The 25,395-nt window shown below is 36.4% G+C and overlaps 1 protein-coding gene across 11 annotated transcripts in view; it reads right to left on the minus strand.

The window, feature by feature from the left end:
- Positions 1-25,395, minus strand: part of kdm6a (lysine demethylase 6A) — a 218,523-nt gene that overhangs the window by 25,541 nt on the left and 167,587 nt on the right. For 6 of the 11 annotated variants that reach the window (XM_062975175.1, XM_062975172.1, XM_062975169.1 and 3 more), the window contains 6 exons: positions 17,587-18,353; positions 7,891-8,020; positions 6,583-6,688; positions 4,374-4,579; positions 3,117-3,275; positions 921-985 (listed from right to left, as the gene is read on the minus strand). In XM_062975175.1, the coding sequence (XP_062831245.1) occupies positions 921-985; positions 3,117-3,275; positions 4,374-4,579; positions 6,583-6,688; positions 7,891-8,020; positions 17,587-18,353 (1,433 nt within the window). The remainder of the gene's footprint in view (positions 1-920; positions 986-3,116; positions 3,276-4,373; positions 4,580-6,582; positions 6,689-7,890; positions 8,021-17,586; positions 18,354-25,395) is intronic. The other 5 variants (XM_062975178.1, XM_062975176.1, XM_062975173.1 and 2 more) reach the window with 1 other exon arrangement.

Raw genomic sequence — 25,395 nt, forward strand, 5'->3', positions numbered from 1 at the left:
TTCTTGGTGATGTGATTCTTTAGATTCTTTTCACAATGAGACTTTTGTTTACATGCAACAGCTTTCATGGAGCTAGTGAAAGATGGGGCTCTGACACATGATACTGATGTAGAATTGTTAGTTATGATACCATCAATACAAACTGAATGACACCAAGGCAGTTTTGAAGTAAGACAGAACTGACTTCAATTTTGATGACTGCAATTGCTCAGATAGCAGAAGTCGTCTAGTAGAGACAGTGAAAAGCAAGGTGCTAGAGGCTGAACAGATTTTTCCCACTTCTGATATTTTGAGACAGTACATGCAATTTTTCAGTGCTTCTTTGGTAAAACTCTTGCAGTGTTCCAAGTTTCAATGTGTGTCTTTCTCCAAAATAGTGAGGACAACAGGAGCAGCTGTCCAAATGACTTCCTGGTAATCATTGCAATACAGTATTGAGAATCATCTGCCTTGAAATGTATAGATATTAATTTTTAAGGCAAAACAACTGTCCCTGCTCTTAATATAAGCACTCTACAATAGCTAAGGCTTTACAAACTAAGAAATCTATCAAAGATGCTGCCCCTCGAAGATGCATATACTGTATTAGGTTTTGCTCCACTGCTTCTCTTCTCACTGAGACCCTCTTCCTACTTTATCAGAAACATGTAGGCCATTCTTATACTGCATATGTGTATGAGTATCAGTGGGTTTAATAACGTGGGTCTTCTTTCCCTCACACCTAAGAAGTGTGTCTGGAAAGAGAAACAGAATGTACCTCTGTAACCCTGAAACAGGAAATTAACTGTAGAACATTTTCAAATGAAGACGGACTTGGAAACTAGCATGCTCGGGGTGGGGGGAGGGTTACATCTAAGAATAACAAAATTGGATTAATATTCTTTTCACAGCTAATCCCATATTAAATGCTATCTACTCACTTATCGGAAGATGTTGATTCACTGTCTGAATGGTCCTTATGGTGACTTTTTTTCTCATTTTCCTCCTGCAAAAGTCAAATGAAGATATACTACAAATATATGCTATGGTAACTATAACATAATTATTAATATTAAGTAAAACATGCAGCTATCTTATATTGGAAGGTATGGGTCACTCCTTCCCAATCTATCTTAATTAGTCATTTTAGAACTCAATGCAACTGAAATTTTATTAAATTTATTTCTTGTAAAACATGCCAAGAATAAAGGTATTACAATTTCATTTTTAGTACAGTATGAAATATTCACTATCTCAATGACTAATCATTTTTATTTCTCCCAGTCTTAATATAAATGGACTAGCTCTGCCTGGTCACACGTTGCTGTGGCTTATGGGAATCCTTTGTTGGCCAAGTGGAATAGCAGTGAATAGTCTTGCGGCCTTCTTATGGGAATCCTTGTTTGGTGAGCTAGAATACAATTGAATAGGCTTGCTGCTTGGAAAGCTGGGTACTTGCGTTCTAGGGGAATGATTTTTTGGGCTGCCAGAATTGCAACTAATAGCCTCATTACTTCAAAGCCTGGCTGCTTGCTACCTAGGGGAATCTTTGGTTGGTGAGCTTCAATAGTACAGAGTGGTATCGCTGCTTCAAAGCCTTGCCACCTTCTACCAAGGTTAATCCTTTGTTGGTCTGGTTGAATCGCACCGAATAGCTTTGCAACTTCAATGCCTGGCTGTGTTATACCTAGGGGAATCCTTGTTTGGCGACCTGGAGTAGCACCCTTAATCAAACAGCTGCTTTGAAGCCTGGCTACTTCCTTTGCAGGGGAATCATTGTTTGGCCAGCTTGAATTGCATTGAATAGGCTTGCAGCTTAAAAGCCTGACCACTTTCTACATAGGGCATCCTTGCTAGGTCAGGTTGAATGGGACAGAGTAGCCTCGTGGCTTCAAATCCTGGAGTTTTCTACCTAGGGGAAATCTTGGTTGGCCGGCTTGAATAGCACTGAATAGCCTTGCTGCTTGCAAGCCTGGCCGCTTTCTACCTTGTGGAATTCTTGGTTGGCCAGGTTGAATAGCAATGAACAATCTCGGTGCGGCAAGTATGAATGTTGCAATTAGTCACCTTAATTAGCATTTAATGGCCTTGCAGCTTCAAAGCCCTGGCTGCTTCTTCCCTGGGGGAGTCCTTTGTAGGGAGTGTTAACTGACTCTGGTTGTTTCCTTTTCTGGAATTTCCGTTTTCAGTGTTGTTCTTTATTTACTGTCCTGATGTTAGAGATTATATTGTTCTGTATTATGATACCACAATAATTATTATATATTATATTTATAATTGTATATTATCTGCTTAGAACTGGATTGTATGAGGCCTCATCTACACAGCTGTAAAAAAAAATCCACCCTGAACTGGATTATATGGCAGTGTGGAATCTTTAGGGAAATTCCCCTCCAAAACCCACCAGTATTCAAATCTGGGCATATCAGGTATGTATGGCCAGTTTGGCCCAGGCCCATCATTGTTTGGGTTCATAGTGTTCTGGGTGTAGGTGAACTACAACTCCTCTAAATTTCCCAGTAAGAGTCACAGTGGTGTGACTTGATGCAGGGCGAACTACAACTTTCATCATGTGCAGTCAATCGCCAAACTCTTCCAGTAAGTTTAGTTGTTGCTCGGTTCTGCTGTGTTTGTTATGTAGACAGATTTGAAAGGGAAGGGCAGTGGGCGGGGCCATACAAATTCCACACCAATGGAGAACCCTGGAATGCCTGCCTGTGGTGGAAGAAAAAGCAAAATCTAGGATGAAATGGCCCCCAAATGAAAGCATTCCTTGGGTGGTGGGTCGTAGTGTTTGGGAAGGACATTGGCAGGGGCTGGGCTACATGTTCATGGAGCTCGTTGTAACCACAATGTCAGTGCAAAGGGGTGACTTGCTGGATTCTGAGCCCTGGGAACTGTAGCATGTTTGTGGAGGCCGGAGGCTGTTTGTGTGAGCAGACACCTGTGCCACATACACACATATGGGTTTTCGCTTTTATTATAGATTTAGATATATATTTCCATTTAACATTCATAGTTATACTCTAATTACTCAAAGTATATGCTAAATTTCTCTTAATTTTTCAGTTGTGCACCACCACATGTTCTAATCTCCACACAATGCTTTGTCATAGTGTCTGATCTTTCTAGCTTACCTTTTGGCCCCCAGAATCAGAGAGGCTTAATGCTTCTGGAAACCCCCACCCTCCAACAGCAATGGAATGATCTGGGAGAACACAACGCTGGCTCCCTTCTCCAACCAGCCGCCGGAAATCTTCAGTGGACATCCCATTTCCCCAATCACCATTGGCAATCTAGAAAAATCCCATTTGTGTCCCTGATCAGCCCAACCAAGTACTATCAAGATCTCAGAAATACCCACCAAACCAGCCCAGCTTCTATTTCTTCTTCCAAAAACTCTGTCTGTCTCACCGCCCACAAAGTCCTTTTAGTTTTCCACATGTAACTAAGGCAATATTCTGCCAAGAAGTTACTTCTGATTTAGTGTTACACTGCCTTCTAGGTTTTTTAACATAGAGGTATAACTCTGCTTTCCCACACAAATCATTTCCGTTACATTTTCAATCAAATAGCAGTTGTGACTCAATATTTCAACTAAGATGCCTTACCCCCACTATATGGTTGATACAGTAGAGTCTCACTTATCCAACACTCACTTATCCAATGTTCTGGATTATCCAACACATTTTTGTAGTCAATGTTTTCAATGCATTGTGATATTTTGGTGCTAAATTCGTAAATACAGTAATTACTACATAGCATTAATGTGTAATGAACTACTTTTTCTGTCAAATTTGTTGTATAACATGATGTTTTGATGCTTAATTTGTAAAATCATAACCTATTTTGATGTTTAATAGGCTTTTTCTTAATCTCTCCTTATCATCCAACATATTCGCTTATCCAACGTTCTGCCGGCCCGTTTATGTTGGATAAGTGAGACTCTACTGTAGTTAGGTTTATAAAGAGGAAGCCATTTTTTGTATCTAACACTCAACATCAAGATATGCACTTTCTTTTTAATAAAAAAAGAACTGGACAAGCATAATTTTTCATACTCAGGTAAAACATTGCAAAGCCTTATATTTAATGTTAACGTTTTATTAAGTTTTATTATAAACTTGAGTACTACTTTTTAATATTAAACTTTAAATATTTTTTATATCTTAACCTTAAAGGAGGACCTGAGAAAAACACAATGTTGATCTACTTGAAAAGGGATGTGGTTGCTTATTCTACTTCAATTTTACTTGGCATTTATATATAGTGCCACTACTCAAAAACTTACTCCTTTGAAATTGTTAAATATGCCCATATGGGTCAATTACAGCTATTAAAAATGATTTAACGTGGAATGTTGATCAATGGAGAAATCACTGTAGTCTACTCACCCTTAATGACTCCTGGAATGAGGAGGCCTGGTACTGTGCATATTTAGCTATTGTAGTTTGAGATTTACTACTCTCACAACGCCAGATTTTCTTTGTTCCAGTGGGGTCCCAATTTTCATCTGATGGTTGCAATAGCTGTGTCCTTACTTCTACTAAGTGTTCGTTATTAGCTTCCACCACAGTTTTTGTAGAGAAGAGTCCTAGATCTAGGAGAAATGAGTGTAATTAATAGAATGATAGCATTCTTTCCTGCATTGCTACTGCAGTAACAGCAGGAGACCAATTGAATATGCAGTATAAAAGGTACATAAAATCAACAGTTATGTCCAGGGTTTAAATCCCGGTTCAGCTATGGAAACCCATTGGGTGACTTTGGGCAAATCGCACTCTCTCGGCTTTAGAGGAAGGCTAAGGCATACCTCCTCCTCTGGGCAAATCTTGCCAAGAAAATACTATGAGTCAAAAATGACTTCAAAACATATTAGAACAACTTAGTTTTATTTTTAATTTAGTTTTATTTTTTAAGAAAAAAATGAAATCATAGTATGGCAGAAATATATATAAAAAGAATTAAAAAACAAATCTGTAAAATACAAATAATACAAGGCTATCAATCTAAAGGTAAAATCCGACTCTCATGTTACACAGAAATTCTCCCACCAAACTAACATATGACACCATTCTTTATTGCAAATCAACAATGTATTTTTCTCCAACACATTGTGTCATAGAAAAATTAAATTATGCATAGGGTATGCAGAAGATAAATTCACTATAGCAGGTAAGGGGGCATATTTCAGCCAAGCAATTTGAAAAGTATTTTGGAGGCTGCAAATGGCAGGCATGGCTATGGGCACAGAACAGAATTAGGTGTAATTCTTTCATATTTGGGCATTCAAAGCACATCTCAATTCTATTCATTTCCACTCAGTTTCATGCAAACATTTTCTGAACTCAACACAAATCTCAACTTCAGGCAGCTGTTTTCTGGCCTTAATAAAATACCTTCTTATCTCTAATCACTAATCAAATATAACAGCAGAAGAAGCTTGCAGACCAGATGGAGAACCTCTGTGAGCTACATCTGGCCCACATCCAGCCCATAGGGGCTGGGATAAATGGCAAGGTTCCTTAGCTTATCTCATCAAGAAATGTACAGAGCATTAACCAACCTATATCAAGTGTTTATCCTACCTCAGATTGAATTTACAGAATTAAAAAATAATTTTACTGGCCCAAGAATGTCTTTAAACAAGTTATATGAGAAGAAGATATCTTTATACACTTAAGAGATACAAAATCTTGCAGAAATTCATAATAGTTGTATAATTTAACTTCAGCTAAAACATGTTCACTCTGCTGGGAATAAATCTCTGAATAGTCAAGCTTCTATAATTGGCACAAGCCACAAGATTCCCCTCAATGGACTAAAAGTCTCTAGTTTAAAAAAGTTCAGAAACAATTTGCCATCTATTACTCTTGTATTCCATAACATTTTCATAAATAATTAAATGACAGCTTGTATATTCTCATAACCCAAACTTGAGTAAGTATGTAAAAAAAACATATTTCTTAAATAAAACAAAAGCTGATTTAAAAGATATGTACACATCATGTTTTCAACAATTTTATTCAGGCAAATTCCCATAAAATGGAGGGGAAAAGCGAACAACCTTCTACCTCCCAAACTATAGAATTTTGTTGTTGGCAGATATTATATAAGACAACAATGAATTAATCTAAACTGCAGTTTCATTTTAATATCAATTTTTAAGAGTATAGTGGCTCTCTGGATCTGCAAGGGTTCAATTCTGGGACCTCCACAAATGCCAAACAAACAAAAACAAAACAAATCAGTCCCAAATTATTAAATGGGGGTAACATAAACACTCAACGCATCTGCATTCATGTCAACACAATTGTATGTATAGGTTGAAACAATCCATGATGGGTGAAAATGGCAAATTCATAATCTGTGGATCTGAAGTCTATACTACATATAGAGATCAAAACAGAATTCCTGAATGTTTTGAATTCAGACATGTAGATTGGCATATGAACTTACAGGAATATAATAATGAGATATAAATGAATATACAGAAACAAAGTGATTTCTAAGCACATCAAAGGGTGCCTCAGTTTTCTACAGGTCTCTTTTAAAGAAAAAAGAGATAAATATCGACTGTAAATATTTGTAAATCAAACTTACCTAACTTAAGCGCTCCAGCAAGGCCACGTATTACAGTAACAGGATTGTTTGGATTTGTACAAAACTGATGTAAAGGTGGGAAGAAAGCATCACGCTTATTCTCCAACTACAAAAATGAAAAATGAAATGGCAACTTTTAACTTCAGTATCAATTGTGCACAGTGGATTGATTCCTGTTATCATCAAAATATTTCTAACTATACTATATCATGCTACTAAAATTATAAAATTCAGCTATTTATTACCAATATTTTAGAGATATTATGGATACTTAATTATGCATGTGGTTTGAGTGCTGGACTAATATTCTGGGAGACAAGGGTTTCAATTTCTGCTCACCCATGGAAATCTACTAGGTCGCCTTGGGCAAATCACATTCTTTTCAGCTCTGAGGGATGCAATAGTAAACCCTCAATGAACAAATTTTGCCAAGAAAAATTGGATAACTTCATCTTAGGGATGTCATAAGTTTGAAATTAATTAGTGACCAACAACAGCAAATTACATATTCAATGGGAGTTATGCACAAAACTAGACCTCATTTCAAATAAAAACAGAACCCTACGAGTAACATTTTAAAAATTATTTAGGATGGAAACTCATGTTTTATGGTTTACATTTTGTTGTAATTAGAAAGATGTAAGATGTTCAGAAAACACTGAAATGTTGTAGACACAAATATACAGAAAACAGGTGTTCATATAAGATCTGAAGCTCAGATCATCAAGAAAAAATACTACATTTCTTCAGTGTTACAAACCTTCATTCTGATGAAACTTATTTTAAAAGTCATCCAAATATTCAGTGAACATTGGCCATTATCCTAAAAGATGCTTGATTGGGTTCTTACCCTGTAAAAGGAATCCTACTTGATAAAACTTTAAAACGTTTGTTATATTTTAATCTGTTTTTACCTTAATCCACACTGTATTATTTGTTGTTGTTTTTTAATTTTTGTATTGCATGTTTTAAAACTATGACGAAAGTATGGTATTGTTAGCCACCTTAAGTATCCATGGGGAGAAAAATGGGATATAAATAAAGTAAATAATAATAATAATAATAATAATAATAATAATAATAATAATAATAATAATAATAATTTGATAAACCATTTTTGACAATCTGCTTGAATAAATCATAGGGATAGTAAATGGTTGCTTCAAGGAAAGTTGCCAGAAGCCCAGGCCTTTGCAGAAACCTAAGAAATTGATCATAGCCAGATTATTCCCAGAGAACTATTTGCAACATATGAACATATTCAAGAGGTTCAATCCATTTTTTATAATAATGTAGAACAACACTTACATAAATACTAGGTGTAGGTGGATTCAACTTGTCCTTTGGCAGGGGAGGATATGGAGGTGGTGGTGGTTTTGGAGGAGGACATTTATCCAATAAGATGCTACTATTTGATAGGCCATTTTTACCCAGATTCCTACGAAGAGAAGTAAACACTGGATGAATGCACTCATGTATTATCCATACATTAATATGAATACAACTTTAAATTCAAAAGTAAAGTAATACATTCAAATGGAAAACTATAGTATATATTTTGATGAATATTTTCAGGTTTAAATCTAATTTTTAATCTCCAGTTCAGTAGATCCACTGACTTAATGGAATTTATATAATTGCTGATTTATCAAGTTCTCACTTACTCAATGAGTTTACTTGAGCTGAAACTAACATTTTGACCTCTCTCAATATTTATCAACATTGTAATTTAAGGAGGTTTTTAAAAAACCATTTTCCCTTCCTCCCTGAAGTTAATATACAATCTAATCTAAAAACAACATCAGGTGAAACTATCTAGAAAACAAATCAGATTGAAATATGAAATGGCTGTTTATTATCTACTTCTCAGAAAAAATAATTCACATAGAAACCTGGAAAACATTTTGAATCAGAACACAACATGGACGTGTTCATGTTCAGCAATATGTTAAAAGGATTAAGCGACAGAACAAAAGTGTGTGCACGCAATTAGTGTAGTCAGTTTTTAAGTTTTACTGATATTTTACAACCTCTAATCACTTCCCTACTTTATAGTTCATGGTGAAGGGATGTAAGAGAAAAGGCAAAAATGAAGGCAGACAAGTAAAGCCAAGAAAATAGTTTTGCAAATATCTGTACAATATAATCTTCTGAAAGAATGTATGGGTTCGGAAACACATACAGTTTTGGACTTATAGAAAAACTGTTCCATTAGTTTCACTCTAAAAAAACACATACAGCCAGATCAATACTGTACTACAAATTCTAGAATAGGATTCTAAGTCCAAAAGAAAACCATTACAGTAGAGTCTCACTTATCCAACACTCGCTTATCCAACGTTCTGGATTATCCAACACATTTTTGTAGTCAATGTTTTCAATACATCGTGATATTTTGGTGCTAAATTCGTAAATACAGTAATTACTACACAGCATTACTTCGTATTGAACTACTTTTTCTGTCAAATGTGTTGTTAAACATGATGTTTTGGTGCTTAATTTGTAAAATCATAACCTAATTTGATGTGTAATAAGCTTTTTCTTAATCCCTCTTTATTATCCAACATATTTGCTTATCCAATGTTCTGCCGGCCATCTTATGTTGGATAAGTGAGACTCTACTGTAGTTATAAATTTTAGAGATAATATAAGAGCATTAGATAGCTTGTATTATAAGAGCTCCTATATATATATGAATATATTGTTGGGTCTTTTGTAACATCTTCAGATCCATTCTTCTTTTTTTTTAATTTGAGGCTAAATAGTCAATGTATAAATCCAATCGCAACTCTCAATCAGAATAGAATCAATGTGTACTTCTGTAAGTTTAACTGATTTATGGGCAAAATATTAAATCAAATTGCTGTAGCTACATACAGTAAGGGATATATGAACAAAATTCTAAAATGGCTGAACTACATTTGCACACCAGAATTTAGCAATGCAGGCCAGAATTTAACTATAAAATAATTTAAAATCAAAAGACACCTACTGTTTATATACGGTCCTATCCAAATCATTCACACACACACACACACACACACACACACACACATATATATATATATAGTGAATGTTTGTATGTGCTCGTGGCCCACCAGTGACGTAACTGGACAAAACTTGACAGGCAGAACTCCCATGACCCCCTTTACGTCCTGGGGCAGTTGGGGGAAGGACAGACAGAGAATAATGGGACTTACAGTACCTTCACTCACTTCTTCAGACCACTGCAACTGCCATGAATGACAGAACTGAACCAAACTTGGTATACATATCCCAAATGACATACTTTACCCACTGCAGAATTTTGGTAGAGGATGAGCAAAGGATTATGGGATTTACAATACCTTCACTCACTTCCTCAGACCACTACACCTGCCACAAATGACAGAATTGAACCAAACTTGGCACACATATCCCAAATGACACTTTACACCCTGCAGCAGTTTGGGGGAGGATGGACCAAGGATTATGGGATTTGCACTACCTTCATCCAAATTGTCTCCCACTGCAAGCCCCATCGGCCACAGATCTGCAACAATGGGCCCATTCATAATATCCAAAACAACTCCATGCCCTCTACTAATAACCCGGGCACCGCCGGGTCCCCAAGCTAGTTCAATATAAACATCCAGGAAAGTCACCTAAATTAAATCCCAGATGTTTAGTTTTAACATGTTGGTAACTAGTGAACACTTTTTGTCGAGGGTATTTTTACATTACTATTTTAAAATGCAAAGACAATGCTCTAAAGCAGAGCTTTCCAAACATTTCATATTGGTGACACACTTTTTAGACATGCCTTATTTCGCAGCATACAATTCCGTTTTACTAGCAACCCAGAGGTTAAACCAACCTTTTATAATAGATAAGGACACATACATAAATTGTAATAACAAAATGTATGGGCACACAACATATCTCATGAAAACCCTTTTTCTCTATTATTATTGTTGTTGTTATTATTTCTTCACACAGACACAGAGGTTACTCATTACGTTTGTGCAACACACCTACACACTGCAGCCAACACACTAACATGTTGTGACACACAGTGTGGAAAACAGCTCTAAAGGAAACAGTCATAAGAGTAGGCAGTCATTATAAAGCTTCCAAATGTTACATGATTTCTGCCCATACTGGGTAATGCAGTAGATTCATGCTGGTTTGATCAGAAGGAACACACACATTCTCTTTAACATCTATTTTGACCCTAAAATACTCTTTCCAATAAAAAAGCAGAAAAATATGGTAAAAGCTACATGCAACCTTTCTCTTTTTTGTGATTTTAAGGAATAAGAAGAATCAGTATATACAGTTGCCTTCTCTACAGCAATAATAGTCATTAATAATAATAGTCATTAATAATAATTATTATTATTATCATTAGTCACAACATTTAATAAAAGCATTTACAACAAGGAGACTTGCTCTGTCCTTGGCTGTTTCCAAGACTGAATTCAACAAAGTATTAATTATTATTCTTTACCCAAACCCTTATTAGACTATAGGTTAATGTTTCACTCTGATAAACAAACCTGAAAACTTTTTAAGCTCAAGCAGGCCTTACTGCATTAGAGGAGTTCTGTAATTCTTCTAATGAAAAGGATCAATATAATTGGACCATGCTTGCTCAACAAAAGGGAGGCACTAAATTCAAGATTCTGGAATGCATTGGAAAAAATGAAGAACACGAAGATAATGTATTCCCTAAAGCTTGAAAAGTAGGTAGAATAATAGATGTTTCTTCTGTTCTCCTTCTAACTTAACTTCGTAAGTAAACTTTGGATATGAAAGCCTGTTCAAAAATTAAAGTTCTTAAGAGTCCTGTACGTCCAGTATCTGTATGTGCATTTTCACCTACTAATCTCACAAAGCATGGCTTCCCTACAAATTTTCTACATCCCCCAGGCAATTCTTTGAAATGCTTCTATTGGACGCTACCACAGTTTCCATGGAAGCCCTAGTAAACTCCAACAGAGAATACCTCTCTAGAAATTTTCCAGGTCCTCCAGCAAGATTCTATGGCAATGCTTCCCAAACTCTGGTCTTCAAAGTGTTTTGGACTTCAGCTCCCAATATCCTGACTATTGACCAAAGCTGCTGAAGCTTCTAGGACATTAATTCATAAACACCTGGAGGACTTCAACTCCCAGAACCACTGCTCTATGGTAACTTCCCACAAATACAATACATTTCAATATTGTTTCCTATTATCCACATTCTCCTGTTTACACAATAAGTTCAGGAATACATTCCCCATTAATACAAGTGTTGTACTGTGTTTAAAACTCACCCTGTAATAATTTTGTATAAATAACCTTTTAAAAATTCTCATATGAAATATTGCCATAGTTCACTAACAAAGCAAACAAATGATACAGGCCATTTCTGAACAAAATACATAAGAGAATAAAAATACATATATATGTATATGTATAGGTATATCAGAAAACAATAACTGAAAGGATTACGTTTGATCAAGTCAAATACAGGCACAATGTACTCCTTACAACACTAATGAGAAAATATGTGTGCCTCTATACATCCAGCTTTCTGTTCCAAAGCAAATGATAGGTGATGGTAGTGGTAAGCAAAAGCTGGATTTGTCCACGGAAAGTGAAGGGACAGGACAGGAGAAGAGAATCCAAAGAGGTTTAACAGATAGGATAATATGTGGCTTTGGTGAAGTTGGCCAGCCAAAAATTGCAGTGTAACAGTCACCCAATGGGCTGGTTCAGATCTACCGTGAAACTGTCATTTAGTATTAATAAGAGATTGTGAGCCTCAAGTTCCTTGCTGCTGTGCCAGCGAGGAGGATTTGAAGGCTTTCATTTGTCTGAAATGAACCAAGCCAACTTCAAATTCTGGATTACAAACCTTATTTTTGCTAACCAAAATGATTCATCAGTTTAGAGTTCAGATGCCACACTGAGCTCTGATTAATCTAAAGCAGAACTAGGAGTTTCTGATTTCCACATATCCATGTCAGAGAAGGATAGGGAAATGATAAAAGGATAGGATATAAAAAGCATTTCAACCCAAGTGTGACTATGATTCATTAACAAAAGTTTACCATTCATTAATACCACCTCACAAGAACCTGCTGTCCACATAGTCCAGTTTAATTCTATTTTTGCCCAAAAAAATGGAATGTTCAAACAGGACATTGTACAAGGTATTAATTTACTAACAAAACTCCCCACACATGCTCAATGTAAGAAGCTACTGAATATGAAAAGTGGGGAAAAGTTTTATACAACGTCTCTGCACTGCTCCCCCTTCATATGCAGCTAGTTTCTAGAAAGCACCAGTTTCTATTTGGTTCAACACTGAAGACATGACAATATATGATAAGGACACACAACCAGTTCAATATCTTTCTAACACATGTGCTTAGTAAGCAGAGAGTACTTTTACTAAAAGGAACAAAAGTCAAGATATAACTAAAGCACTTATTTTAATAACATACTGTAATCTGCATCTGTACAAAACTGTCCTTAAAATATGTTCTTTAAGAAACTTAAAGAAAAATTAGATGTGTTAATCTATTGCATGGGAGTTTATTAAAATACTGTATCTAGTATACAGTGAATCTACGACAGGAATGGTTACAAAAAAATTTACACCAACGGTTCTTGAAGTGCGCTCTGCGGAGCCCTTGGGACTCTGCGAGGTGTACTGAACTACCTTATGAGGCATACTTAGGGGATCCACGCTTTCTTCTTCCTCCTCCTCTTCCCTCCTCCTCAAAGGGTGCCAGAAGTGGCGGTGACACCATACTGCTTCCCCCCTCCCTCCTTTTTCCTCCTCCTTTGAGGTGCTGGCACTCCCCGAGCCTCATGCGGCAGGGACCTGGAAGGGTGGCCCTCCTGCCAGTGCCAGGCAGAAGGGCTCTGTGCCATGATGCTACAGGCACCGAGGGGCACAACCCAAGGCCCCAGGGCCCACCCGGCTACCTTACTTTCCTGCTTCTTCCCTCTGCTCTCTTGCCCGACCAGACCCCAGTGCTGAGGAGAAGGAGGCCAAGACATACCTGGGCCAGGCTGCTGGGAGTACCTTGCATAGCCTGGTTTAAATCGCAAAGTCCCACTCCTCCTGGGAATAGAAGCACCTTCCTTGCTTTTACTGCATGGCAAAAGGAGGTTGGGCTGGATGGCCCCTGGGGTTGCTCCCATTATTATTATTACAAAGACTGCATGGCCATCTGTTGGGGATGCTTTGATTGTGCTTTTACTGCATGGCAGAAGGGGGTTGAACTGGATGGCTTCTGGAGTTTCCACTGAAATGCTGTGAAGTTTATGTTGGTTAAAATTGTTCTTCATTTGAAATACTATATTGTTCTTTCTTTCCTTTTTTTGCACTACAAGCAAGCTATGTGCAGTGTGTAGGAATTTGTTCATTTTTCCAATTAGTTCACAACAAGCACTCTCCATCCACCTGCCTGTGGCCCAGCCTGTCTGTTAAATTTAAAACTCTATGCGGTGCCCTGTGCCCATTCCTGATATTTATATCTATACATCTTTCTATCTATATCTATATCTAATAAAGTCAGTGTTTGTATGTATGTATGTGGGTATCTAGGTATGTGTGTATGTGGAGAAAATGTTATGATTTTGTTAAGGGTCATTACACTTTACTCTTCAGATCTTGAATTTTGAATTACAAAAAATTACATACAAGTATTCCCATAATAAAAGAAATGCCAAGAGTGAAAAGGCTAGCAAGTGCGCACTGATAACAGGACACATAGAGTATTATGTGGTTTCCAAGCTGTATGGCTGTGTACTAGCAGTACTTTCTCCTAACGTTTCACCTGCATTTGTGGCTGGCATCTTTGGAGGATGCCAGCCACAGATGCAAGCAAAACGTCAGGAGAAAATGCTGCTAGAACAGAGCCATACAGCCTGGAAACAACACAACACCCCAGTAATTCTGGCCATGGAAGCAATAAACAATACATTAAACAGAACATATAGTTGTTATTTGAGGAAATTCTTAAGTTTTTTTGTCTAGTTAAATGCAACCAGTTAATCATAAAACAACCTGTGGTATGAGGAGAATTATAACAACAATAGACAAAGCACCATAATATTATTTGTAACCTCACAGACCAGAAACAGTCATACCATTTCAGTACTATGGTTCTAGAGAGCAAATATGGACTGACTGGGGAACCAGGGTTCAAATTCTCACTAAACATGGAAAGTCACTGGGTGACCATGGGCAAGTCACACACTCAAAGAAAGGCAACAACAAAAAGAAATCCTGCTGAGAAATCCCTATGACAAAGTCACCATAAATTTGAATCAACTTGAAGGCATATGACAATAAAAAATAAATGTGGAAGTGCTGAGAAAGTTGTGAGGAAGCTGAGAAAGTTATGAGCAAACATGAAGGTTAAAACAAAGTAGAGGTAAAAGCACAGCTAGCAAATATGTTTTTTTTAGCAATTAAGACACTCATTCAAATGAACTGAGATTGAAAATGAATCTTCCCACATATCATTCAGTGATGCAAGACACGGCAGCACCTATTTATACCTGTACTTTTGTAGTATCATACATTACAGATACCAATGATCTGTCAAGTTCCCAATTTTTACTCTCCATTTTATAAAGTTTCCTTTAATGCTTAATACTCCCATGTGTAGAAATTGCTACAATAAAATAAATGCTAAAAATAGTATCAAAACATTTTAATTCCTTATTACAGCTTTGCATTCATAAATACTTCCTCTTTTAATCTCTATGTTTTCATATTCATTGAGTCATTAAAATTACTTAAAATCTAACAGAGATTTAAACAGGCACAGATTAAAGTCAAAGTACATTATATAGCCATGCATAAGTCGACCTCATGTATAAGTCGAGGGCAGGTTTTGGGGACACAATTATGGATTTTGATATGGCCTGTGGATAAATTGAAGACCATTTCACCGAGGGGAAATCACCAATACTGACTCCAGGGACCAGCAACTCCTGGCTGCTGCTGCTATTTACTCGCCCAGGCATTCAAAAAAGGTCAGATGCAGTGCCACAGCAGAGGTTAGAGGGGGCTTCTTTTATATTCTCCCAGAAGTAACTAAACTTTGAAATTACACCACGCTATCCAGAAGGGAATGGTTTCATCTTTATAAATAAAAATACAGTAGAGTCTCACTTATCCAAGCCTCGCTTATGCAAGTTTCTGGTTTATCCAAGCCATTTTTGTAGTCAATGTTTTCAATATATTGTGATATTTTGGTGCTAAATTCGTAAATACAGTAATTGCAAGATAACATTACAGCGCACTGAACTGCTTTTTCTGTCAAATTTGTTGTAAAACATGATGTTTGGTGCTTAATGTGTAAAATCATAACCTAATTTGATGTTTAATAGGCTTTTCCTTAATCCCTCATTATCCAACATATTGGCTTATCCAACTTTCTGCCGGCCTGTTTATGTTGGATAAGTGAGACTCTACTGTACTATAAATAAAGTGCAGGGCCAATCTTTACAAGTGTGCGGTTAGAAATTTGAAAACAAAGGCTTCTCTCATGAGCAATTACACGTCGCATGCTCCAGAGTTGGTAAACCATCTGAACTAAATGTTTATGCAGAAAACTGACATACCAAAAATGTAGTCAATCCACTAGCTTCACAATAAAAATGATCTCTGATTTAAAAAAAAACTCTTTCCCCTTCCTTTCATTTCATTCCACATAGACAAGGCAATGCAAGGCAGGGAACTGAATTGAATGATGAGTTTTTGGTGAACCTATGTTTGCAACAATACTATTATTTACTTACACATTTTTTACATATCATACTGAGCCATAGCGAAGCGTGGTCAGGTTTAGTTAGTTTCTTATAAGAATTAAAGGTACAGTACACACACTGACCTCTAGACAAATTAATCCAAGTTTTTTGGGATTGATTTTTTACTAACATTTCTAGACTTACACATGAGTACATAGGGTAAAAAACAAAGGACATATTTAGCATAATATTCTAAAAACTTATGACAAGAGTTCTAACCCCCATCACCACCCAAAAAAAAGTCTAAAATTCCCAGGAAAAGCCTAAGGGCTACAAAACCTTGATCTTGTTGGACCAGGGCAAAGGTACTCGGTATAGATCTCCATCAACATTTCCTAACTGACATACCAGTACTGAAAATATCCAATCTCTAGCAGCCATCTATCTTACCTCATCTGACACGAATACCAAGGGAAAGGCCACAGAACTTGAGGCAGAATCAGGAAAATGTTTTAAATATGGGAACATTATAATTGGGAAAATATATCAGGGGCTGCATTTCAGCAGTGGGCAATGCTGAAGAATGAGGCAGAGCCAAGTTAAAGTGGGTAGGATAAGACCGTACGTCTCATTAATACATTCGCCTACTAATGTACAAATCACAATAAGATATCATTTCTATGCAAGTTTCCTAGCCGTTTGCTGGACTGCAAGGCAAACAGAATGATAAACCACTTCTTTCAGAGTTGCTATATATTTTAAAGCAATTGTTTACTACATCCTGCATGTCGCCCTCTACTCTCATCTTGCTCCCTACTTCTCTTTGCCTCTTCTATGCATTCCAGTTTTTCAGGGACACTTTCTCTTATGGAATCCTTCACACTTCCCCAGTGTCAATAGGTAAGTGGGATAAGACAGAAAGGTGAAGCTGCATATTAGCTGAATGTACACAATATTTAATATACATACATGAGATGTTTTGCGATTAAGAGCCATAGAAATCATTAACAATTTAAGTTCAGTGAAAATATGTTGAGTTTTGAATCTATATTTTAAGCAATCTGCCTTGTCTTTTGTATAAATTTAAACACAATAATCTAAAACAGTTAAAACTACTTTTGTTACAAAACACATTCAAATTCTAAATAAAAAGTACAAACCAAAATAATTATTGGATGAATTTTTTTAACATTCAGCAGTATCCTAACTAGATCAAATGAAATATAAAACATAAAAATTCTATAAATGGATTTTAAACACTTACCTGCATGCTTTCAGAACCTCTGCAGAACTAGGATATATAGATACTGACATTGATGGTATGATCTGAGGATTAGGTTTATGACCAATAAGAGGAGGGTTGTTTTTTACGGGGCTCTGAGAGTCCTCCAACATCTCTCCATTCACTGCATGTCCACTATGAGGGCTGTTAAGGCTGGTAACACTGTTTGTGGTAGTCTGTTCGGTAGATTTTGGAGAAGGTGTTGCTGTGGAAATGGCTGAAGATGGTGAGGAGGCAACAGAATTCTCAGTCTTTGTATGAACAGTTGGATGAATGTTATTGACTTTGTCACAGGTTCCAGTACCCACATTGTTATTGGCTTTTCCCATCAACAAGGCAGAGAGCTGAGGATTGTCTGAACTAAGTAAACCTGGTGACTTAGAATCTCCATGGCTAGGGCTAGAAACAGCATCTGCCGTCACCTGATGGACATGATTAGGAAGTCCTTCTACACTGGCAGTGCTGTTAGGTGTCTCTCCAGAATGCCTGTTTGTGTCAGGCACTGCTGATGTGTTTCCTGAAGGCTTGCTCTCTTTGGTTAAGGTAATGCCTTGTTGTCCACCTGAGGTAGCAGTGTGAGAGGGGAGGTGATTGAGAGCAGCCCCCTGTGTTACTGAATTGCTAGGCAGTCCATTCTGATTTTGAATACCAGTGCCAGCTGCCTGGAGATGCTGGGAAGGCCCAGTGGAAGAAAGAGGTCGTTCACTATTAGGACCTGCCAAATGTGAACTCTGACCTTTGTGAAGCCCCTAGAAAGGAAAAAAAAACCTTTGTTTTATTTAAATATTTATATTATATATACACATATCTCACAGGCAGAAAGTTTTCTAATCGTATACCAAATAAAAGTATGCACTTGGTGATAAAAAACCCACAGATTTCAGATATAGTTTTTCCCCTTTAAATCTTATCTTTAAAATGTTAAGTACAATTTTTAGATAAATTGAAACAAAACTAATTTTGAAAATAAAATGTTTAGGGAAAAAAGCTCCTCCTCAGCTTAGTGAAGGCTGCCACAAAGTAGTAATAACACTGTAGAAATAATGGTAGTATGTGAGGCCATTCTCACAAGAGAAATAAGAGAGACCAGTGTAGAACTCAGCATGACATTGAAAGATTTATTAACTCTCTTAATGTACAATAGAAACTCACCTGTTTGTCTTCAAGACAGTACCTATTTGCCAAGGTCAGTTGGCATGTGATCTTGGGAGGGGGATTAATTTTAAAGGATAACCAACTATTTTCTGCTTAAAAAGTTGTTCAAGGCAGCCAACAATAATATAATACAGATTAAAACAAAATTATTTGAGCTTATGAAAATCTCAAATAAAATATAAGAGTAAATAAGTTAAATACAACCCATATTGTTAATAAGTAAAAAGCATTAGGTAAATTGCAACTAATCATTTGACTTTACATAGCTTATATCATCTCTTTGTTAAGAAGAGTCTAAGATATTAAACAAATTATAGATGCCCATTTCTTTAACATATATTCAGTTCAAATAATGTCACTGCTTTATTTTACCAAAAGAAGAAAGAGGCCAGGGTGAACTCTTTAGTCAAGAAAACATTCTATCTATGACCTAAAACATAACCCAGAACATAATCTTCCTCCAACTATAGTAGTGAATATAGTTTACATATTAAAGAAACATATCACCATCACACGGGCTCACGTATCAGGCTCACACATGAGCCAATCACTTCTGAAATTGCATTTAAAACACATCTGTAAAAATTTTGTTCTATCGTTAGAACAATCATATTACACATTTGATGATTTGATGAAGGTTTTGAGCACGGCTTCCTATTCACTTTGGAAACTGGTGAGGGAAAGAAGGAAAAAAACTTGCTTTCTGAGAAAATTATGGAAGCCTTTTTTGGGAGTATTCAATATACAGTAGTCTCGATTATCCGACGTTCGCTTATCCAATGTTCTGTATTATCCAACGCAGTCTGCCTTTTAGCAGTCAGTGTTTTTGTAATCAATGTTTTCAAGACATTGCGATGTTTTGGTGCTAAATTTGTAAATAGAGTAATTACTACATAACGTTACTGTGTATTGAACTGTTTTTTTCTGTCGATTTGTTGTAAAGTATGATATTTTGATGCTTAATTTGCAAAATCATAACACAATTTGACATAGGCTTTTCCTTAATCCCTCCTTATTATCCAACATTTTCGCTTATCCAACATTCTGCTGGCCCGTTTATATTGGATAAGCAAGACTCTACTGTACCTAAATAGGTACAGTCAACCAGTGCCAAAATAATAAATTGTGCTACTTAACATTTATATTGAATAACTTAAATAAAGGCAATTTGGAATAAACATGAATGAATGTCAAATAAGTGGAAAAAATACTATTGATTATATTTATATGAGGGAATATAACTCGAAGAACTAGTCTTCACTCAATAGCAATTAACACTTCAACAGGCTTGTACAACATAAAGCTTGTTGGTTACTCCAAATCCTCTGTGTGTGTGTGTGTGTGTGTGTGTGTGTGTGTGTGTGTGTGTGTAATGAAGGTGGGAGGATGGCTGCATTTTTCTTCCTCTTCCAGGATGAGCAGAAGTAGCACCAGTTCTTCTAGCTTGCTGCAGAAGTCATCCATGCTGCATTTTGCTTTTGTAACTAAACTCAGCAAAGAGAATAAAAGATAAGAATGGGAGAGGAAATATAGAACACAATACAAACAGACTGAATGTGGAGGGGGAGACAGATGGAGTCTAGAAAACAAAATCAGGAAATAGAAAAATTAAATAAGAAATGATAAAGAGTTTGAATACATAAAACTGGAGTGAAATATCTGAAAAGGATGTTGATAAAAACTTAGCTGGGAAAGTGAAGGGCTCTAAAAGATGTGTAATATGAAATAGGAAGTGTGTGTACAATGTAGAAGAGAGAAAAAGGGAATAGAAACTGACAAATGTAGCTACAAAAATCTGTACATCGGGAAATTTAATAGAAAATAAAGATGTCTTTGGCGATATAAAGAAAAGAAACATAACTATTTGCGGTGCAGATGATTAAAAAGAAACAAAGTAACAGAGAGAAAGGAGAAATATAAAAAGGAGATGGTAGAAGACAGAAAGAATTGAGAGCAAAAAGGAGGATGTTATCAGGTGAGTTTTAAGAAATTTTGAATGATTATTTGAATGGATAAAAAGCTTGCAAAGATTTCTTTAAATCTTTAGCAACTAATAACATTTGCAGAAACCATTGTAAAATACAATGGGAAATGGACAGGAACATAAGAAGTAAAAGAAGAACGCCACAGTTCACTTGTACTGAAGTAAAAGAAAACCACTGCAACTTACAACATCTGATACCTAACACTGAAAAATGGTATGTTCTATCCAATTAATAAATATGTTTTCAGGAGATATAATTAACCTGTAGAAAATTCTTCACTTATGTGGAGAATATGTTCCCTCCAATGGATCAAGTAAGACATAATTAATTATATGCTATCAGATCCTAAAGTACTAGTACTTGATTTTATTACAAAGTTTTCTCAAAAGTACTTTGCCTTTCAATATTAATTATTTTAATTATTGCAAAATCTATCTCCAATTGTTGAAATTCAAAATCTGTCCAATGTAAGGAATATGCATAGAAAAATCTTTGCAAAAGGCCACACCTTCTATAATAGTAAAGATAACACTGAAATGTTAGATGTACCGTATAAGCCGACCTGAATATAAGCCGAGGCACCTAATTTTACCACAAAAGCTGGGAAAACTTATTGACTTGAGTATAAACCGAGGGTGGGAAATGCAGCAGCTACTGGTAAATTTCAAAATAAAAATAGATAGCAATAAAATTACATTAATTGAGGCATCAGTAAGTTAAATGTTTTTGAATATTTACCATATTTCAAAGAAAAGTTACAAAGTAGCTTTGTAAGTGGAAAAGTAGGGTCAAACAAAAATAACACAGTATCAAAAATAACCTAATAATAATAATAATAATAATAATAATAATAATAATAATAATAACAACGTAATAATAATACATTTAATTTGTATCCCACCCTATTTTCCCATGGGGACTCAGGCCAGCTTCCAACACAGTAACAGGCAAACATTCAATGTCTATATAAACAATGCAGAGATATAGATCTGTAATTATATATACTAATTTCACATAAATATTTTCCTCTGAAATGTTTGCAAATCCTTTCTCTATATATGTGCATTTCCCTCCTGCAATATTTGCAAGCCCTAAATATCTATATTCATATCTATCTATACATGCCTATAATATTTGTGTGTGCATTTCCCCCTGTAATAGTTGCAAGCCCTATATATCTATATTCATATCTATCTATCTATCTATCTATCTATCTAGACATCTCTCTCTATATAGATAATTATATCCATAGTAGCTGTACCCAGCTGCGCATTGTTATGACCCAGTCTGGTTCAATGGGAAAGAAAGGATAGAGAGCCATGTTCTTTTCCTGCTGGGAGAGGCCATAGGTCTCTCCAAGGGAATGACCCCATTGCCTCCTCCTCACTATTGTTGAAAATCACCAGTATTAAAAATCTGGTTCAAAAGTATTAAAAAGTCTGGTTCAATGGGAAAGAAAAATCTGTGTTATTTTCCTGCTGGGAGAGGCCATAGGCCCCGCCCAGAGAGCAACCCGAGTGCCTCCTCCTGCCTGTTATTGAAAATCTGGCTACCAGTATTTAATCTCTTTAAAATCAGGACAGTAAATGAAGAACACCACTCAGAAAACAGGAATTTCAGACATGAAACAATCAAGGCCAGCTAACACCTCCTAACAAAGGATTCTCCAGGGCAGGAAGAAGCCAAGTTTGAAGGTGCAAGGCTATTCAATGCTAATCAAGCTGGCCAGTTGCAACATTCACACTTGCCTCAAGCAGAAAAGAGTTCTTTCTCCCACCCTGGACCTTCCACAGATATATAACGAGAAGTTTCTTTCTCTGCCCTACCCTTGGTGAGAATGACAGGGGGCGTGGCTTCCTTATTGGCGATGCCCCTCTGCTATTTTCCTGCTGGCAGATGGCATAGCCCCTCCCAGGGAGTGACCCCAGTGCAGCCTCCTCCCTTTTATTGAAAATCTGGCTATCAGTACTAAAAAAAACCTCTAAAATCAGGACAGTAATTGAAGAATACCACTTAGAAAACAGAGGAATTCCAGACATGAAACAATCAGGGCCAGCTAACACCTCCCAACAAAGGATTTCCCCAGGCAAGGTTATTCAATGCTAATCAAGTTTGCCAACTGCAACATTCACACTTGCCTGTAACAGAAAATAGTTCTTTCTCCCACCCTGGACTTTCCACAGATATATAAAGATAAGCATCCCACAGGACGGTAAAACATGTCCCCTGGGCAACATCCTTGCTGATGACTAACTCTCCAAAACCAGAAGTGACTTGAAGTTTCTAAAGTTGCTCCTGACACCCTTTCCATGGCTAGACCTCAGAACTTCGGCTTTGCCTAGCCATCCTTTGTGGCTCTGCCCACATCAGTTGCTAAAAGGTGGAGACTGCTTGGTCTTTGCTTGCGCTGTTGCTAAGGTGAGGAACTGTCTGTTACGACAGTTGCTAAGGGGGGAGGAGAGTGCTTGGCCATTGCTAAGGGGAGGAGTCATCTGTTAGGACGGTAGCTGAGAGAGGAGGAGTCTGATTGGCTGTTGCTTAGGGGTTTGTTTTTATCTTTCTCAAGTGGGTCAGGTTTATGATTGTAGGCCTGAAACACTCGTTAGTTCGATTGCTATGTTGTGTCCAAATTTCATAGCATTCAGTGGAATAGTTTGGGAGATATGAGGTCCTAACAAACGGACATTACATTTTTATTTATATAGATAGGATTTGCAGAGACTTACAAACATGTGAGGGGAAAATTCATATATAAAAATAATTTATACATATAGATACAGATATATATGTACATGGAAATATCTATCTATCTATCTATCTATCTAGGATTTGCAAAGACCTGGATTTGCAAAGACCTGCAAACATATGAGAGGAACATTTATATATAAAATTAATGTATATAGATAACTACAGATATATAGGTACATAAGGATTGCAAAGACTTGCAGGGAGAAATGCCTATATATTTGTAGGAGAGATTAACAAGATTAATTATAAGATATATATTCTTCTTCTTAACTTGCAAGGGCTTCTGTCCCTCTCCTTTCCCTTTTCAAAACATTCCCTTGGTTAAGAGCGAGGAAGGGCTTTGGAAAAGAAAACACACTGTTAAGGGAGGGAAAAGGAAATATAACTATATCTTATATTGCAAGCAATGGCTCCAGGCTTCGCTGCCTGGCTGAACCCATTATAAGCTGAGGGAAGCTTTTTCAGCTTAAAAAAGGGCTGAAAAACTCAGCCCTTTTTTTTTTATCTTCGAGTATATACGGTAATTCAGCACTGTTTTCTATTTCCATATGTGATGGCCCTTGTGAACTCTTCCAACTCTATGATTCTATGACTATAGTTTTTTTTAAAAAAAGATTAAAAAGCACTGTTAGAATAGAAAAAATATTTCTATGGTTAAATCAGTTTTGAGTTTCATTCCTCTCTCATAGGAACACTAATCTAAAATTTCTCTAAATCTTTGATGTATTTTAAAAAATATTTCAACAAGAAGAGTTATGTTGAAATAAAAAATAAATTCCCTTTAGTTAAAAAAATGTTTGAAAAGTGGCTAATTATGTGTCAATAGTGGTCCCAGTTCAGACAAAACAGCAAACTATTGCTTGTAAGCCTCAAATGTTCAAATTGTGGAAACATGGTTGTAAACTTCAGCTGTTTGTAACATTCTCCTCCTGGCCACATTCTTCCCACACCAATGTGCTTCCTGTGCTTTTCTCATTCTTAAAGCAGTTCCAAAAGCAAAAGCAAAATACTGCCACAAATGCATTCAGTTAAGAAACTAATAAACAAAACAGTCTGAACTAGAAATATCCATCTTTATCAAGTATTTCAGCCAATAGTCACTTTCTCATTCGTCAAACCACATTCCAGGATTCCAGAAAATCAGGTATTAAAAGGGCATAAAACATTACTTATTTACTCTGCAAACAATAACCTTTCAAGGTAATCTGTCAAAAAATAATTTCCCCAATTCCTGTTAAATAATAAAGTTGACTACACCAAGTCCCAAAGTTTTGTCCAGGTGATGCTGTGGTTACCTTAATTTTTGATCACAAATATAGCTGGGATTTAAACATTTAAAATTTACATTTAAATTTTGATAAATATCTTCCAAGCACCAAAACACAAGTGTATTCCACAGTGAAGTGAATGGGTTTACAAAATAATGATTCACTGGTCAGAGGTACATCATAAGTATATATGATTATGCCAATCATAAGTAATTATTGGCACTGAGAAAACCTGAAAATGATCCTTTGCATTGAATAATCTTCAGAATATAAGTAACAACACATAGCAATCATATTAGCTTGTCTAGAGCATCTCATCACTAAACAGTTCTTGCTGATAATTCAGGTCAAGTAGCCTTGAACCTGCATCTTATAGTGGTTGTAAAGACATATTTGGCATGGGTTTCAAAAATATAAAATAGGAAGGTGAGAGTGTAAGATGAAACTGGTGGAAGGAAAGAAGCAACTGGCAAGTTTGACCTGCTGGCTTAGATGTTTCTACACTAATGTGTGGGAAAATGAAGATTAACCTGTTCTCTCAATAAAGAAAGGCAAATATGACTTAGCAGGCATGAATGAAGCCTTGGGGTCACTATACATGACTTCAAAGCACACAACAGCAGCAGCTAATATTC

Source organism: Anolis carolinensis, chromosome 3 (assembly GCF_035594765.1).
Source record: "Anolis carolinensis isolate JA03-04 chromosome 3, rAnoCar3.1.pri, whole genome shotgun sequence".
NCBI classification, from domain to species: domain Eukaryota; kingdom Metazoa; phylum Chordata; class Lepidosauria; order Squamata; family Dactyloidae; genus Anolis; species Anolis carolinensis.